Source organism: Sabethes cyaneus, chromosome 2 (genome assembly GCF_943734655.1).
Source record: "Sabethes cyaneus chromosome 2, idSabCyanKW18_F2, whole genome shotgun sequence".
Lineage (NCBI taxonomy): Eukaryota > Metazoa > Arthropoda > Insecta > Diptera > Culicidae > Sabethes > Sabethes cyaneus.
Window position 1 is genome coordinate 125,585,535 of NC_071354.1, and position 20,152 is coordinate 125,605,686.

At 44.1% G+C, this 20,152-nt stretch overlaps 1 protein-coding gene across 1 annotated transcript in view; it reads left to right on the top strand.

Annotated features, from left to right (window-relative positions):
- Nucleotides 1-20,152, top strand: part of LOC128738116 (dipeptidyl peptidase 4) — a gene marked incomplete at its 5' end in the record, with an annotated part of 707,787 nt that overhangs the window by 65,584 nt on the left and 622,051 nt on the right. Inside the window, one exon of the mRNA XM_053832982.1 lies at nt 12,107-12,181. Within this exon, the coding sequence (XP_053688957.1) occupies nt 12,107-12,181 (75 nt within the window). The remainder of the gene's footprint in view (nt 1-12,106; nt 12,182-20,152) is intronic.

Below are 20,152 nucleotides of genomic sequence, written 5' to 3' on the forward strand. Positions count from 1 at the left end.
ATGTTTCTCACTTTTCTTGAATTTCGTTGCAAATTGTCATCACATACACATACATACATACATACATACATACATACATACATACATACATACATACATACATACATACATACATACATACATACATACATACATACATACATACATACATACATACATACATACATACATACATACATACATACATACATACATACATACATTCATACATACATACATACATACATACATACATACATACATACATACATACATACATACATACATACATACATACATACATACATACATACATACATACATACATACATACATACATACATACATACATACATACATACATACATACATACATCACACACATCTCATACATTGAATACAATCAACATTTGATTGATATGTTTCGATTTCACACGTTTTAACGGTTTAATATACGGGGCTTAAATGTTAAAGTTTGAATAACTTTTGAATGAAGCGTCCGATTTTAAATAACTCGGTTTCGTTTGATAGATCTTAGCAGTAATTTTCAAATAATCATAAAATGTGTGATGTTTTTCATTAAATTAATGCTTATATGTTACATAAATATGTTTTAAATACCATTTTTTCACATTTCTTTATGTAACTTTCAAACTACAAGTCCAATCGTCATGAAATTTGAAAGTTAAGGGTTTGCAAGGCTCCTCTTTCATTTGCAATCAATTTTGTTCAAATCGGTTAAGAGACCTATGAGATAATGAAGTCCCATATTTGTCGTATTTTTATACATAACTACAATCTTTTACCGACTGGTGATTCACTTAATGGAAACTTTTTCGGCTTCGCAGTCGCAGTAAATAAGCAGAAAAAACGGTGTTTTTCTCTTCTACCAACGTTTCGAATAATATGTATTCTTTATCAAGGCTCTAAAATAATCAAAAAAATCAAAAAAATTTTTTTTTCAATTTGTTCTTACAAAATTAATAAAAAACTTTTTTACCGAGAATGGACCATTTCTTTGTCAAGTGGTTCATCATTGCACGGTCACTATATCATCGCATGTACATATTAGCCTAACAATATTTAAAAAGAGAATTAATATTAGCAACTAGGAACAAATTTTACAAGCATTAAACTATTACAATATAATTTTCAAACACACTTCAAAACTAAAACTTCGAACTCGTAGCACTTTTTGAAAAAACTAACGAAAACTTCGAACTCGTAGCACTTTTTGAAAAAACTAACGAAAAAACAAAAGGATTGCTGTAATAAAAGAGTATACATGCAAGCTTGAGCACAATTTTTATTGTGTGCAAGTTTCGTTGTGCTCAGTTATGTCTACTAGTAGCTGTCACTTTCGCTGTCATCAATCATCTGACATTTCCCGATGTTTTGTTTTTATTCTTACTCTGCTTTACACTTTGTAACACTGCTGCATACGTTGAGCTTAAGTTTTCAACATCACTACGTTTGTTTACCGTATGATCGGTCGTGATAATGTGGCACATTTCCAGCACATTCAGCGCTGCAGTCCGTCGATGTTCATCCAAGATATGAACCTTATCCAGTGCGAACGAGTGATCGTGTTCGATGCTGTGTTGGAGTAGTGCAGTTTTCTCTTTCAGGCGCTCCAGTTCGGCAGTGGTGGATGAGCTGTTAACATGCATGTTGGTTTTAAGCTCATCCAACTTTTTAATATTAGATCGGTGGTTGCTCATTCTCGTTCTCGTGTTTGTGAACAGGCAGTTGATGGTGTGTTCGTTGCGTGTGGCTATAGTGACATTTGGAAAATCTACACGTAACGATTTTTTTATGCGTGTTGTCAACAAATCGATATAAGGCATCGGTTTGTATGTTGTTTGGGCTGTTTCTGATTATTTTAGAGCCTTGATAAAGAATACATATTATTCGAAACGTTGGTAGAAGAGAAAAACACCGTTTTTTCTGCTTATTTACTGCGACTGCGAAGCCGAAAAAGTTTCCATTTATACATAACTTTTGAACTAAAAGTCCGATCAGTATGAAATTCAATTGCGACCAATGGGACACCTAGACCTTTCATTTGACACTAAGAACATTAAAATCGGTCCAGCCATCTCCGAGAAAAGTGAGCGAGATTGAAAGCGTTACATACACAAACACACACACACACACACACACACACACACACACACACACACACACACACACACACACACACACACACACACACACACACACACACACACACACACACACACACACACACACACGCATACACACACACACACACACGCACACACACACGCACACACACACACACACACACACACACACACACACACACACACACACACACACACACACACACATACACACACACGCACGCACATACATACACACACACAGAAAATGCGCAGTTTTCGAAACTGAGTCGAATGGTATATAACATTCGGCCCGCAGGACCTTCTTTCCATTTCCGGTTTTCCGAGTGATTTCTATACCTTTATACTATATATTTATATAGTAGAAAGGCAAAACCTGATTTAATCCACTTAGTGGTGAAAGGAGCCTTTGTTATACTGTCTTACTTGCTATTTAGGATAGAAATCGACACGTCTTCGGGACATAATTCATCTATTGGTTAACGTTGCGTAGTGCGTTGGTTTACATAAAATTTTTGGAAATTGAATAAGTTTACAAAATTTGAACAAAATAGAAGCACTTATAAATTTTGATAGTTCCTTTTCTCTTGAAATTGCTGAGTAAGTTGTTACTAATTTGGGGAAGTGCAAGTAAAAGTAAGTTGTAAGAAGAAATATTATTCTTTAGCATATACATTGCGTTGCCCAAGTAACATTTTTGTTGTATAATAGCTTATTAAATTGTTGTACAGCTGATTCACGTGGAACAAGTGCTTGATAAGCTATTGATTTTTTTGGTTTTGGACTATTGTGCGCGCGAGTAAACCGTGTTACAAAAGTTGGCGCGAGTGTTCGAGGGTTAATATTTTTTGACCGGCAAAACCAATTCTTATGAAATTTCGCAGATACATTCGCAGTGTCAAAACCTTACGTTTGATACTAAAATAATTGAAACTTGATACATTATCTTAGTCAAAATTATTATAAATTATTGTTAATTTTGATGTGTTGTACACGATTGTCCATAACTTTCAAATTAAACGTCCAATCAAAAAACAAATCAATACTGATCTATTAGGCTATATTGCCTCTCAAATGAGACTAATAGCACAAAAATCGGTTTAGCCATCTCTGAGAAACAGGCGATAATTATTACCTTGTCAAAACAGGTTTTGCCTTTCTACTATATAAATATGTAGTATAAAGGTATAGAAATCACTTGGAAAACCGGAAATGGAAAGAAGGTCCTGCGGGCCGAATGTTATATACCATTCGACTCAATTTCGAAAACTGAGCATTTTCTGTGTGTGTGTATGTATGTGTGTGTGTGTGTGTATGTGTGTGTGTGTGTGTGTGTATGTGACGCTTTTAATCTCACTCACTTTTCTCGGAGATGGCTGGACCGATTTTAATGTTCTTAGTGTCAAATGAAAGGTCTAGGTGTCCCATTGGTCGCTATTGAATTTCATACTGATCGGACTTTTAGTTCAAAAGTTATGTATAAAAATACGAAAAATATGGGACTTCATTATCTCATAGGTCTCTTAACCGATTTGAACAATATTGATTGCATATGAAAGAGGAGCCTTGCAAACCCTTAACTTCCAAATTTCATGACGATTGGACTTGTAGTTTGAAAGTTACATAAAGAAATGTGAAAAAATAGTATTTAAAACATATTTATGTAACATATAAGCATTAATTTAATGAAAAACATCACACATTTTATGATTATTTGAAAATTACTGCTGAGATCTATCAAACGAAACCGAGTTATTTAAAATCGGACGGTTCATTCAAAAGTTATTCAAACTTTAACACTTAAGCACCGTAAATTAAACCGTTAAAACGTGTGAAATCAAAACATATCAATCAAATGTTGATTGTATTCAATGTATGAGATGTGTGTGATGTATGTGTGTATGTATGTATGTATGTATGTATGAATGTATGCATGTATGTATGTATGTATGTATGTATGTATGTATGTATGTATGTATGTATGTATGTATGTATGTATGTATGTATGTATGTATGTATGTATGTATGTATGTATGTATGTATGTATGTATGTATGTGTGTATGTATGTATGTATGTATGTATGTGATGACAATTTGCAATTTTAAAATTTGCAATGAAATTCAAGAAAAGTGAGAAACCTGTCAATTGTCTGAAGTTTTTGAAGCCTCTTAGTGGAATACGAACTCTGACATTAAAGAAAAGAAAAAACTTTTACCGACTAAATTCCACTATTTAATATTTATTCGCGACAGATACGTATACGCTTTGAAATAAGACACTGATGAAGCCTGCACGTCGTAGGTGAACTACGTATCTGTTCCAAATAAATATTAAATAGTGGGATTCAATCGAAAAGTTTTTTCTTTTCTTTGATTTCAGATTTCAATTGTCATTTTCTTCGCTTGCTGTTACTCACAATTGTACAAGAAAAGCAAAAAGCGAAGAAAAGCAGTTTATTTAAGCATGTAGGTATAGTGGTGTATAGAATCAAAAATACTAGTGAGTTGATTTTTCCAAATAAATTTGTACAAATTCCAAACAAATTCTGCGCATCAATAGATGCTCTTTTCAATCAATAGATACTAAGGCTTAGAAATGTTATATGAAAAATAGGAAGTAAACGTTGCACGGTAGAAATTTTGTAAGATTTGTTTTCGTTAGTGATATTTTAAAGGACAGATGTCTTATGTCATGTATCATGTTTTAATAAATAAAAGCACTGGGAATCATATCGATCGTATTTCCCATTCTCAAGCATGTTTATGGCGCAGCTTTGGCACTATTTTTCGACCTCATCTTGTTTTCCTAACCCTCTAACATTGTAAAAACGATGCGATCAAGCTAATGACTATCTTTTCATGAAAGTACATTCAAAAGAAGCTTAAGTTTTGATTTTCATGCAAAAATAATTATCTGAAGGAGTGCTAGCTAAGAAATAGTTCCATTTCTCGTTTTCATATCTAATGCTCTATTTAGTAATTTTTTTGTAATTCAGATATATTGCAAAATTGAAGCCAAGCAAACCAATAGTAAAATTTTGAGATCAATCATTTTGTTGTAGATATCCTTTTTCTTCAAAAGCGAAATATAATAATAATTTTTCTGAACTCTTGATTTTCAAAGATGCTAACTTTTGAATGCCTGGTATTAATATCAAAATATCAAAAAATCTGCTATGAACAAATACTTCATATTGTCAATTCAAAACAAGTTTCGTATGTGGCTCTGAAGCCCGAAAGTAGACGTCTGTAGACTCGTTAGAGGGTTAATTTCTAATTTTCTATACATATTCATTCAAGTCTGTAAAAATTATCTTTTGTGTTTACATTATTTTTCTATAAATATTATAAAACTAAATAAGGTGTTCATCAAGTAACATAAATGACGCTTACATGTATTTACGCACCCAAGGAAAGAAAATATAATTATTTTTCACAATACGTTGTGAATTTTACTGGCAAATAAGGATTTTGAGGAATACGGAACGGATATTTAAAAATATAGTCTAATATAACATCTATACATCTACAATTAAGTTCCTGAGAAATTAAATAATGATTATTGTGGCAGTAGAAAGGCTAGGTCACGCCGCTAGGTGGATTAATTCGGGTTTTTTAAGGTTAACTTTTAAACTACTTGTCTGTTCTCAATAAAACTTCTTGACAATTTTTATATAATAGCAAGAGCTTTTATTTGGTACTAAGGTCATGGAAATCGGTTGTCTAGTTCCGGAGAAAATCGTGTCTGGTAGTTTTCACATTTTTACTCATAACTTTTAAACCAAAAGTCGGACCAAGAAACAACACAATAGTGATACACTAGGCAATAGTACCTTTCAAACAAAAGTAAAATCGAACGAATCGGTTCAGCCATCTCCGAGAAACAGGCGATAGAAAATGAAGCGCACACACACACACACACACACACACACACACACACACACACACACACACACACACACACACACACACACACACACACACACACACACACACACACACACACACACACACACACACACACACACACACACACACACACACACACACACACACACACACACAGACACTGACATTGCTCAATTGGCCGGTTAAGGCCCTAGCCCAGCGAGGTTAAGGCGCCGAACAAAGTCGCATTCGACTTTGCGCGACTCCGTATAGCCACTAAGATGGGAGCGGGAACTCTTATCCCTACCTCCACGCGGTACCGGCCGGGACGCAACTGGGCCTAGGGTCGACCAAATACCAGTCTTTGGTTGCACTCTCAGTTGTGTGCTAACAGGGAAAGGGGGGCACGTTGTGCCTGAGGGTAGCGTGGCGTAGTGGTGTAAAGAGGCGAGCGGGGCTCAACTCCTATAAGCCAGCTGCGGGCGCCGTAGTGTTTGCGGTTAGCGTGGCGCAGTGGTGTAAAGAGGCGAGCGGGGCTCAATTCCTATAGGCCAGCTGCGGACGTAGTAGCGTCCTGTTAGAGCTCAGGACTTTAAGCAAAAAAGCCGGGTCAGGAGTGCCATGGGCACATTAGGATCGGTTCCAGGAAGATCCTAATTATGGTGTACTGGACGGGCGGGAATAAACGTTTGGATTTGGCGCTACAGGGCTGACGGCTGTGCTATTCTACTACCTTATGTAAGGAAGGGTGGTACCTTCCTGAAACGGCGAGTAGGCTAATGGTACAGCTGCCTTCCGTCCCGTTAAAACCGCGGCTGGTCTCTAGGTACGTTCAAAGCTCGTCACTCACGTCAAAGTGCGGTGGTGTAGGCTCAGATGATACATTCCTGACTAACGCTGATCGGATGCTGACATCCCTGCCCCCATGAAGGGTAGGGGGGAGTGTCCCTTGCCATGGCCTCCCTGCTTGCATAGATCACCATGGGATCGTTAAGGCGACTACACAATTACGAGTGGAGATAGCGGCCTAGAGTTGGGACCCTTTCGAATGGACAAATTTTTAAATTTTAAAGAGGGATCGAATACGGGTGCTACTAGTGGCAAAGATGATATCTTTGCCAAAAGTAGTAAGTTGGCAAGGTCACCAACAGCAAAGACAGGTAGCCCCCCGTTATCGGGGGCGCGACCCAAGAAGGGAAGCCCGCCGAAACCGGAGGCACAGCCCATACAGGGAAGCCCCCCGAAAACGGGGGCGATACCGAAGAGGAAGTTGACTCCACCAAAGTCTAACACCCCAGTTAGAACGCAGGTGGCCACCGCTGCCAGCTCAGCCAAGAGGGCGGGCGACAGCGGTAGGCAAATGTCAACGGAGGGCGTGGTGCTCCCTCTGGGGGGCGAAGTTGGGCTTTCTCCAGCCAGTAGCAAGCTGGAGGAAGCCAAAAGGTTGGTGGACGAGTTGTACTCGTTGTTGTACTCGTTCATCAACTCTAGGTCAAATGTCCACCTCGACATTAAAAAGCTGGCGGTGAGCCTCCGCTCTACCGTCATAGCTGCCGAGGTGGAGAGGCAAGAGCTTCTGCAGCGATGCGAAATCGCCGAAGCTCTGGTCATAGCCGCTAAGGCTGTGGCCATGCCTAGTCAGGCGCGTACGCCGCTTGCCAAGCGCAAGGCAGTTACGCCCGACCATGGACCAACGCTGGTAGCCAAGAGGCAGCGGACTTCGGCTCGCGCCTCCACCAGCGAACGCGCAGAGGCGGTCCCGGATGGTGCTGCCGGGACCGTGGAGGATGAATGGCAGGTGGTTAGGCGTAAACCGCCTAAACCGCCAAGGCCGAAACCGAGCGAGGCTGCGGCTGCAAAGCCAAAGCCAAGGCGCGTCCATAAGGGCGACGCCTTAGTAGTGAAGCTGACAGGTAAGCTGTCGTACGCTGATCTACTGCGCAAGGTTCGGGTGGACCCCAAGTTGCAGGAGCTTGGGGCCAACGTAGTAAAGACCCGCCGAACCCAGGCAGGGGATATGCTCTTCGAGCTTAAAAAGGACCCCACGGTCCAGAGTTCGAATTACCAGAAACTGGTTGAGCAGTCCCTGGGTGAAGCGGGCCAGGTAAAGGCGCTGTCGCAGCGTGTTCTGGTCGAGTGTAAAAACCTCGACGAGATTACGACGACAGTTGACCTGAGTGATGCTCTGCGGGATCAGCTTAAGGTTGATGTGGCACCCGCAGACATCCGCTTGCGGAAGGCATATGGAGATATGCAAACCGCGACCTTAAACGAGGAAATCGCCAACAAGATGTTGGCGTCCGGCACAATTAAGGTAGGGTGGTCAGTGTGTACACTGGTGTCGAAACGGCGTATCGAATGCTGTTTCAGGTGTATGGGCTTTGGCCATCGGGCGGCCAAGTGTAAGGCCCCCGATCGGTCTAAGCTGTGCAGGCGGTGCGGCGAAGATGGCCACTTCGCCAGGGGATGTAGCAAACCCCCCAGGTGCCTGCTCTGCACAGTCGATGCGGGAAATAAGCATGCCACAGGTGGCCCACTGTGTGCGGCTTATAGGCGGGCATTACAATGATAAGGGTGCAGGTTATACAGATTAACCTAAACCACTGTGAAACGGCACAGGAGTTGCTTTGGCAAACGGCAGCCGAAACGGGGTGCGATATTGCCATTATCGCGGATCCCTACCGGGTCCCCCGTGGAGGCACTAACTGGGTTATCGACAAGGGTCGGATGGCAGCGATCGCCGTGATGGGTAGATACCCGATCCAGGAGGTGGTGTCGTCCGACCAAGAGGGGTTCGTGATCGCGGTGGTCGATGGCGTCTGCATCTGTAGCTGCTACGCTCCACCTAGGTGGTCGCCGGAGCAGTTTGACCGGATGCTAGACGTGCTCACCGACGAACTCATGAGCCGCAAGCCCGTTGTCATTGGAGGAGACTTCAATGCTTGGGCTGTCGAATGGGGTAGCAGGTGCACTACTCCGAGGGGACAAAGCTTGCTGGAAGCTCTGTCCAAGCTGGATGTAAGTCTGGCTAACGTGGGATCCGTCAGTACCTTTTGTAGGGGGGTACAACAATCGATCATCGACATCACCTTCTGCAGCCCAACGTTGCTTGCCAACATGGGCTGGCGGGTGTCAGATGAGTACACGAATAGCGATCACCAAGCTATACGGTACACGATTGAACGACGGGCGCTACGGCCACGCGGGATGAAGTCGACAGGGAGGAGGTGGAAAGTGAAGTCCTTCGACAAAGACCTGTTCGTTGAAGCACTCAGTGCAGAGAGCACCCGCTCGAACCTGAGTGCTCGTGAGCTGACCAACGTCCTAGTACGGGCATGTGATACCACTATGCCTAGGACGGGGCAGCCAATGAACGGTCGTCGCTCGGTATACTGGTGGAGTGATACCATTGCCCAGCTCCGTTCCAGGTGCCACAGAGCGAGAAGGCTAGCGCAGAGGGCCCGGACCGATGCAGATGCTGAAGCTCGGGGAGTCGAAATTAGAGCGGCAAGGTCGGCGCTTAAGAAGGAGGTTAGGCGTAGCAAGAAATCCTGTTTCCAGGAGCTATGTCGCGATGCGGATTCAAACCCCTGTGGAGGTGCATACCAGGTGGTAATGAAAAAGATGAAGGGTACATCTCCGACCCCGTACGGTCAATCGAATCATGTCCTCAATCCGGTCACGAATGAGGAACTCATCGTAATTGCCAGGGGTTTAAAAACGAAGAAAGCGCTCGGTCCTGACGGAATTCCGAACGAGGCACTCAAAGCGGCGATCCAAGCATATCCCGATATGTTTAGAGAGACGCTTCAGAGTTGCCTAGAGGTATGCGAATTTCCAGACAAATGGAAAGTCCAAAGATTGGTGCTGCTGCCAAAGCCGGGGAAACCGCTTGGTGATCCTTCGTCGTACAGGCCAATTTGCCTATTGGACACGCTAGGCAAATTGCTAGAGCGGGTAATCCTAAACAGGCTAACGCCTGTGACGGAAAGTGATGTCGGACTGGCAAACACGCAGTTTGGCTTCCGTAAGGGGAAGTCCACTGTAGATGCCATAAAGTCCGTGGTGGAGAGGGCCGAGAAGCCTATGAAACGGAAAAGGCGAGGCGACAGGTATTGTGCCATAGTCACAATCGATGTCAAAAACGCCTTTAACAGCGCTAACTGGGGTGCAATCGCGTTAGCGCTGCATAGGATGAGGGTACCGGATCATCAATGCAGGTTGCTTAAGAGTTACTTCGAGAACCGGACGCTAGTGTACGACACGGCGGACGGGGCGAAGAGGTACAAAGTGACAGCGGGTGTTCCACAGGGTTCGATTCTCGGCCCCACGCTTTGGAATGCCATGTACGATGGGGTGCTGAGGCTCGAACTACCCACTGGGGTCGATATCACTGGCTTCGCCGATGATATCGTCCTTACAGTGGTAGGCGAGTTTCTTGAGGAGGTGGAAATACTGGCATCAGACGCCATAAGCATAATAGAGGGTTGGATGGCGGGCGTCAATCTGCGATTGGCCCACCATAAGACGGAAGCTGTGATGGTCAGCAACCGAAAGTCGGCCCTAGAGGCAAAAATAATCGTGGGGGGACAGGTGATTGTCTCCAAACGAAGTGTGAAGTACCTGGGTGTCATGACAGACAACAGGCTGAACTTCACCAGCCATGTGGATTATGCTTGTGGTAAAGCGTCAACGGCGGTCACTGCGCTGTCTAAGATCATGCCGAACGGCTACGGTCCTAGCAGCAGTAAGAGACGCCTGATGGCCAGCGTTGCCATGTCGGTGCTACGATACGGTGCACCGGCGTGGGCCCCGGCTTTGGAGAGTAAGCGCAATCAGGCATGTCTGAACAAGGTGTTCAGGCTGTTAGCATTGCGCGTTGCGTGCGGCTACCGTACCATATCGTTGGATGCGATTGGGGTTATTGCAGCCATGATTTCAATATGCATACTCCTGGGTGAGGATATCGAGTGCCATAGGCAGAGGAACGTCAGGGGCGCTAGGGACAGAGTTAGGCTGGACTCTATTAGGCGTTGGCAGGCGGAATGGGATCGCACCGACCATGGTAGGTGGACCCATAGGCAGATCCAGAACATATCGTTCTGGATCGGCAGAGGTCATGGTGAGGTAAACTTTTTCCTTACCCAGTTTCTGTCGGGTCATGGATGCTTTAAGAAGTATCTACATACACGCGGGCGGGTAGATTCACCCTTTTGCCCCGTTTGCACGGTAGCCGAGGAAACGGCGGAGCATGTGATTTTTCACTGCCCGCGGTTTACGTCCACTCGGCGGGTGATGCTTGCGGTCGTTGGGGAAGACACCAACGCCGACAACATTGTGCAGAGAATGTGCGCTGAGCAGCACGCATGGGGTGCCGTCGATAGGGCGGCAACGGCGGTGATAACGGAGTTGCAACGGCTAGAACGGTTGCAACGACAGGGCCTGACATAGCTTGCTAGGGTCAGCAATGGGCTGATTGGGCAGCCCAGGCCCTAAGTGAAGGGTAGTGGCGGTACGAAATGGCAAGGGTGTTGTGTGAACCCACACACGCAACGGACAAGTCGGAGTGCTTCGGCACGTCCTCCCTCCTGAAGTAAAACCTAATGGTAGTTCCGGGAGGGATTCAGGAATGGGCAGCAGGATAGTTTTTAGTAGGTAGGCGCATGTTGGCACCATGTGAATCCTATTCGGCACCGTGAAGGTGCTGTCTATGAAGATTTTCTCCCTGCATAAACAATACAAAAAAAAAGACATTGCTCAATTCGTCGAACCTTATCGATTGGTGTATGTGACTCGGCCCTCCGGGCCTCAGATCAACTTTGTGACTCGGCCCTCCGGGCCTCAGATAAACTTCGTTTCGACCAATTTTTAAACCTTTGTTATAGTATAACAAAGGTAAAAAGTGCATTTTTGGCGTATTTATAGTCAACAGATTGAAATAGGAGACACTGGTTAACTCGTTCCTTACCCTATATTTGGATCCTGAATTTATTAATAGTCAATAACGACAATTTTCTTCTATTGATATACGAGTTGGCTTTTTATTACGTGTATTAATATGAACTGTAGAATAATATGAACTTTTTTTACAGCGCCAGATCAACGTGATGGGATATCAGTGTTCGCATGATTTGCGATATGTATTATTTAAGCACAACGTGAAACAGGTACGTTTATTACTATTTTTAAATCGATTTTTACATGGTTTGTATTTTGTCGATTACTCGAAATCGAGGAACCTTATCGACTTGATTTCAATCACATTTTTTGTTTTAGATCGAAAGTAATCATATTAGGTATCCCGGGCAAGTGGGAATACGGGCTAAGTGGGAATGGAGCACATAGCTCGCATTACCCTGATTTTCCCCAACTGAACCTTTTTAGAAATAAATGATTCTACTGTAACGCATACAGGGTGTGCAATAAGCTCGAATACACTTTAAACACTGCCTCTAACTTCTGATAATAAATAACAGAAGTTGGCGCAAGTGTCTCATCATGCGCCATGCGTGAGATTATGCTTGAAACTATCAATGTTTCCCTGTTGAATACAACAGATGTCGTTACTTCGTAGCGCATAATGTGCATTTCTGTAACAGCTGAATTTTACGCGACAATAAATTTACTGAACACAACACTCTTACTCTCTCATGCATCTCAGTTTCTTTTGTGTTTATCGCTAATCGCAATATAACGTTTGACTCCTGAACCAATAAATAGTTGGTAAACATTGTTTTTATTTATTGCGTTCATGTTGCGAAATTTAATTTTTTCGAATTGAAACGTCGCAAACAGGGCTTTTCATAAAGCCCTTTAAATGTACCTTTATAGGGCTTTAGCTTTTTAGGGCTCTCGGATGACTGGTAGTAAGATGCTATGGAGAGGTATAGGAAATGTTTGTTTTCGGTGTTTTCTACACTAACACCGAAATACGGGTTTCACCCAAAGTACCCAATACCGACAACCCTACATGTTCCTTAAGCTGGCAGAGCAAAGTTAGCAGAACATTAGTTGGACCATAGAGTTAATTGATGCTCAATTGATGCTAGATAATGCTTAAGATTAAGCTACCAGAACATTTTCTTTTTCTTTCGATTTGTCATGGAAAATGCCCATCAAAGTTACCGAAGTTGTTTTTCCTGGAGCATTAAATGAACATAAAATTATTATCATACTTGGGTAGCTCTCTCTGCACCAGAAGTACCATTTTCGGACATTGCGCTGCTAGCTTAACCTTAAGCTAGCATAACATTTTCTTTTTCTTTCGATTTTTCATAGAATATGACCATCAAAGTTACCGAAACTGTTTTTCCTAAAGCATTAGATGAGCACAAATATATTTTTCTTTTTTACCTTTGTTATACTATAACAAAGTTTAAAAATTGGTCCAAAAAGACGAAATTGATCCGAGGCCCGGAGGGCCAAGTCACAGGGTTGGACGATTTGAGCAATGTCTGTGTGTGTGTGTGTGTGTGTGTGTGTGTGTGTGTGTGTGTGTGTGTGTGTGTGTGTGTGTGTGTGTGTGTGTGTGTGTGTGTGTGTGTGTGTGTGTGTGTGTGTGTGTGTGTGTGTGTGTGTGTGTGTGTGTGTGTGTGTGTGTGTGTGTGTGTGTGTGTGTGTGTGTGTGTGTGTGTGTGTGTGTGTGTGTGTGTGTGTGTGTGTGTGTGTGTGTGTGTGTGTGTGTGTGTGTGTGTGTGTGTGTGTGTGTGTGTGTGTGTGTGTGTGTGTGTGTGTGTGTGTGTGTGTGTGTGTGTGTGTGTGTGTGTGTGTGTGTGTGTGTGTGTGTGTGTGTGTGTGTGTGTGTGTGTGTGTCTGTGTGTGTGTGTGTGTGTCTGTGTGTGTCTGTGTGTGTGTGTGTGTGTGTGTGTGTGTGTGTGTGTGTGTGTGTGTGTGTGTGTGTGTGTGTGTGTCTGTGTGTGTGTGTGTGTGTGTGTGTGTGTGTTTTTAACGAGTAGGGAAATCTGCTATCAGACACCTGAGAAGACAACTCAGGGAGTGGGGTTTGGTATCCCGACCCCCCTGGCGTGAGGATCCAGACCCACTAAAACCCTACTCGAGTCTCCAGCCTCAATCCCCCTTGGAACCACCTTATCGGTATTACTTCAGGGAGGGGCTATTGTGCTTAACGCACGCTCTTAGATAACTACTGGACTATGGTAGTTAGGCTGTTTATTCGCCGTTGATCGGCTTTCCAGCGGTTTTGTAGCTCAAGTACGATCTGGGTAGCAGCCGTTCGTTCCCCAGTCACGAAAGGGTTCCTGTGAAAGCGATCTAATCGGCACTCTCATCGCAACACGCATCAATCGTTGAACGGTCAAGCTCATCTCATCGTTATCACCTGATGACGATCGATCGGTCGCTGCTATGCGACAGACAGATCTACTGATCGAGTTAAATCAGTGCACTCAAGACTACGCAACGGTTAACACGTATCTCATCGTCACCATAAAATTCTTACCTTTGTTACTACGTCAATTATACTCGGAATAAATTAATTAAGTTTATGTTTAGTCAGAATAAATCGTGCGTTTATGTAAAATCGCGTTTATTTCTATACTCGGTGCGGGAAAGTATAAGGATTTCCAATTGCCCTAAGCGAGTGCTAATACATCTCAAAAGGCTCCATTTATGTACCTAAGTGACGCCGTTGCTGATAGCTAGTTTCCTAGCGAGATCCTGACCAGCGGCCGCGACCATCTATCTGCGCCGCCCCATTTTGAGGTCATCGAGAAACATGGTCCTTCGAGCCGGATAGGCGTCGAATAATCTCCGCCTACCCGGCTACGCTTTCTTTCATCCAAATTCAATGGCGACGGCGCCATTGCAGCTACTAAAGGACAATTGAGTTTATTCAAGGCATTGTTCATGCCTCACATTGGTGAGTGAGGTTCCAATTTTACACCTTTTATCAACTGTTCTACCTGGTCTTTTTATTTGTGGCTCATTGGAAACCTGAAACGTCTACGCTACGCCGATTTTTCGAAATCCTGGATCGAATTGATGCTAAACGGAGGAAACTTTCATCGCTTTGCCTGCTTAAAGGCCGAATAGTTGCATCTGACGACATTAGACGAGTGATCCATCTCGATTGTACGGAACGATCGATCAAGCTAGCTGCGGATTTATTCAATTCAAGGCAATAATTTGCCTCAATCAGGATTTTCACATTCCACAATCATGTCGTCAGCTGAAAGGAGGTTCCGTAACCTCAAAAACCGCAAACGAGTGGTCATCAAGTCTCTTGCGGAAATCTCCAACTTTACTAGCAACTACCAAGTGGATCGAGATGCCCTGGAGGTTCCAGTACGATTAGAAAATCTATCTGCATTGTGGAGTGAATATAATGTTGTGCAAGCCGAACTCGAATCATTAGAAGAGGACGAAGAGGTTTTGAATGCTTACGACAAGGAGAGACTAGACATTGAAAGGATGTATTACCGTGTCAAAGGTACGCTTCTTCTACGCAATCAACCAATGAACAACCAAGCGACTCCATCAAGGCCTCAAGATCCCTCCCACCAGCTTCATGTCAAATTGCCGGACGTTAAAATTCCAATCTTCAGCGGGGATCATGAAAGCTGGATGAATTTTCATGACCTCTTCATATCACTGGTGCATTCGTCAGGGACTCTATCTACCATTCAAAAGTTTTATTATTTGCGTTCATCATTGTCCGGAGATGCACTCAACTTAATACAGACCATCCCTATCAGTAACGAGCAATATCAGGTAGCATGGGAGACACTAATTAATCATTATCAAAATCCTCGTCGTTTGAAGAGAGCATACGTACAGTCTTTATTCGATTTCCCAGCTCTAAAACGGGAAACAGCCTCAGAACTTCAGACACTTATTGAGAAGTTTCAGACGAACGTTAAAGTATTGAAACAATTGGGTAAGCAGACCGAACACTGGGATGTGCTGCTCATCCACATTCTCAGTACCCGCTTAGACAATGTGACGAGACGGGATTGGGAGGAATATGCTGAAGCGAAACAAATAATCAAGTTTGATCAACTAATCGAATTCTTGCAACGACGGGTTAATGTTCTACAGACGGTGGGAAAGGGAAACGTCGACATCCAACAATTTCCCTCGCTCAAAAGGCCTGCTCCCTTTCGGTCCATAAATTATGGGTCAGTGACTGGTGGTTTTCGCAATTGCATAATTTGTTCTGAACAGCATACGCTGTATCAGTGCCCTTCGTTCTCGCAAAAGACAGTTGCCGAAAAGGAACAATTAGTTAGACGCTACCAACTCTGCCGAAATTGCCTACGCCGTGGTCATATGGCGAAGGACTGTACTTCGGAGAGCTGTTGTCGGAAGTGCCAAGGTCGACATCACACCCAATTGTGTATGCAAAGGTCAAATAGCAACAACCAACCCGCAGCAGTCGCCCAAGCTAGTCAGTTTGATGCTCAACTCGATCTACCCAACCAGCCAACCGTCGAGGAAGCACCATCATCATCAATCACGGCAGCGCACACCGGTGTCACCAGTTGCAGTTCGCAGGAACGACGAAGTAAGGTTCTCTCAGCGACAGCAGTAATCATTCTCGTAGATGACATCGGAAACGAGCATCTGGTTCGTGCTCTCCTTGATTCAGGTAGCGAATGTTGCTTTGTAACCGAAAGAGTGAGTCAACATATGAAGGTTCGTCGTAGCAGAGCAGATCTTCCAATCGCTGGTATAGGGCAATCATCTACAAAGGTGCGATGTAAATTTCGTGCTACTGTAAAGTCTCGTATCTCAAACTACACGAACGAGATAGAGCTTTTGGTTCTACCCAAGGTAACAATTGACTTACCTTCTATCGGAGTGGACGCATCGTCGTGGTCGCTACCGTCTGGAATTGAATTAGCTGATCCTGCCCTTTTTGAACCCAGCCCGATAGACGTAATACTGGGCGCAGAAGCGTTTTTCGAATTGTTCAACTTTACAGAGCGTATTAACTTAGGTGACACTCTGCCATACCTAATTAATTCTGTTTTTGGTTGGATTGTGTCTGGTAGAATCGAAGCAACGAGCAAACCTCGCACCATGGCGTGCAATTTGGCGACAACAGCAGATATTCATCGTGATTTACAACGTTTTTGGGCCATCGAAGATGACTCAACACCGATTTACTCTCCGCAGGAAGCGCTTTGCGAGAAACACTTTTGTGAAAATGTTATCCGCGACGAGGATGGCCGCTATACGGTTCGGTTACCACTGAAGGAAGAGGTCATAAGCAAGCTAAGAGACAATCGTCGCACAGCCTTCCATCGATTTCGTATGCTAGAAGCACGACTAAATCGTAACCCGCAACTGGCGGAAAAATACAAAAAGTTTATGCAGGAATATATAACACTAGGGCACATGGAACGTATCGATGAATCGCATAATACATCCCAACCTGCATTCTTTCTTCCACACCATCCAGTCATCCGAGAAGATAGTAGCACTACACAGGTGCGCGTCGTATTTGACGCTTCGTGTAAAAGCACTACCGGAGTTTCTCTTAACGACGCTATGTTAGTGGGGCCGGTAATACAAGAAGATCTGCGATCCATTTTAATGCGATCGCGAATGCGTCCGGTGGCACTAATTGCAGATGTCGCTAAAATGTACCGCCAAATACGGTTGGGCTCAGATGATACCCCACTGCACCGAATATTTTGGCGTTTTTCTCCAGTGGAACCAGTTGCTGTTTATGAACTGAAAACGGTCACTTACGGCACTGCATCTGCCCCATTTCTAGCCACACGTGTTCTTAAGAAACTTGCTGAAGACGAAAATGAAAACTATCCGGCCGCAGCAAAGGCCACCTGCGAAGATTTCTATGTCGACGACTTTTACTCGGGAGCGGATTCAATTGAAAGGGCCGTAACACTACGGCAGCAAATAGATGCTATGTTTTCGTCGGCAGGAATGAAACTACGGAAGTGGGCGAGCAACGAAACAGCAGCATTGGAGGGTGTGTCTGAGGCTGACCTAGCACTCCAATCATCGGTACATTTGAACAAAGATCAGTCGATTAAAACACTCGGTCTACATTGGGAGCCCAGCACAGATAAATTGAAATACGTCATACGAGAGGAACAGCTTGACATTCCCACCGCTGTAACCAAACGAGCAACGCTGTCGCGTATCGCTAAACTCTTCGATCCATTAGGTTTGGTTGGCCCAGTGGTACTGATTGCGAAAATATTTATGCAGACGTTGTGGACGTTAAGAGATGAAAATGGAAAACCGTGGGAATGGGATCGTGAGCTACCTCGGCTAATGATCGAACGTTGGAATTCGTATCGTTCTCAGCTATCTTCGTTGAACGACCTTCGGATCGATCGTTTCATATCATGCTCAAACCCGAGCTCTTTGGAATTGCACCTCTTTTCAGACGCATCGCAAATGGCCTACGGTTGCTGCTGTTACATTCGGTCAGTGAACTCGTCGGGTGAAACGAAAGTTGCTCTACTGACGTCACGCTCAAAGGTGTCACCACTTGCGCAACAAACTATACCACGATTGGAGCTATGTGCGGCACAAATGGCAGCTGAAATGTATACAAAGGTACAAAGCGCACTGCGATTTACAGGAAGGACATTTTTCTGGGTGGACTCCAAGATTGTGCTGAGCTGGCTGAAAGCTTCACCAACAAGTTGGACTACGTTTGTTGCTAACAGAGTGTCCCGCATTCAACAATCAACACAAGACTGCAAATGGAACTACGTTCCCGGCACAGACAATCCGGCGGATCACATTTCGAGAGGACTGTTACCGATAGACTTGCTGCACAATGAGGTATGGTGGGAAGGCCCTAAATGGCTCAGAAAGGAAAGTGAATCGTGGCCTTTACAAACAGTGGAATTGTCGGGCGATGCAGAAGTACTGAAAGAAGCACGAAAAACAACACTATCATTACCAGTTGCCTCTGAAGGACCTTCGTTCGTGGAAAATTTTATTTCTAAGTTCTCCAAGTATCAACTTCTTCTTCGAGTCACAGCGTACTGTAAACGTTTCCTGATAAATTGTCGGCGTCCAAAACCAGATAGAGTTAGTATTTCCCCACTCACAACGTGTGAGATACGTGATGCTGAGTTGTCTCTCGTGCGAGCAGTACAGCGTGAATGCTTCCCTGATGAATGGAAGGCTCTTGAACAGCAGCAACCGGTTTCGTCGAAATCTCGCCTTTTGCGATTAAGTCCAATTATGGGCATCGATAATGTCATCCGCATGGGTGGCCGACTGGGTCAATCGGCACAACCCTTTGACTCTAAGCACCAAATCTTATTACTAGGGTCCCATCCCTTGACGAAATTATTAGTTCGTTGCTATCATGAACGTTTACTCCACGCAGCCACTCAGCTGCTACTCAACACAATTCGGCTACGATTCTGGATTTTAGGTGGTCGAAACGTTATCCGTCGAATTATTCAAGAATGCACTACGTGTTTTCGGGCTAAGCCGAAGCTGGTAGAACAATACATGGCGCAATTGCCATCTCAGAGAGTCATCGCATCTAGACCATTCTCCATCGCCGGTGTCGACTTTTGGGGTCCAGTATACATTCAACCTCTTCACCGTCGCGACGCTCCCAGAAAGACGTATGTGTCTGTATTCGTCTGTTTTTGCACAAAGGCGGTGCACTTAGAACTTGTTCCTGATTTAAGCACCGTTAAGTTCTTGCAAGCCTTCCGTCGCTTCGTATCTCGTCGGGGGCTACCTTCGGATATTTTTTCTGACAACGGCAAAAACTTTGTTGGGGCTTCCAACGAGCTCCGAAAATTATTGCGCAATCAAGAGTTTAAGACAGACATCCAACGCGAATGCTCAACCTTTGGGATTCGGTGGCACTTTAATCCTCCTAGAGGATCGCACTTTGGGGGCCTCTGGGAGGCAGCAATACACTCAGCTCAGAAGCATTTTGTCCGCGTCTTGGGCCAACATCTTTTACGCTACGATGATATGGAGACTCTGCTGACGCAAATTGAGTGCTTGTTAAATTCACGTCCGCTCACAAAGCTCACCGATGATCCAGAAGATCTGCAAGCGCTCACGCCTGGTCATTTTCTGGTGGGTGACGCTCTACAGTCAGTACCAGACGTAAACTACCACCAGGTTCCATTCAATCGCTTACAACACTGGCAACAAGTGCA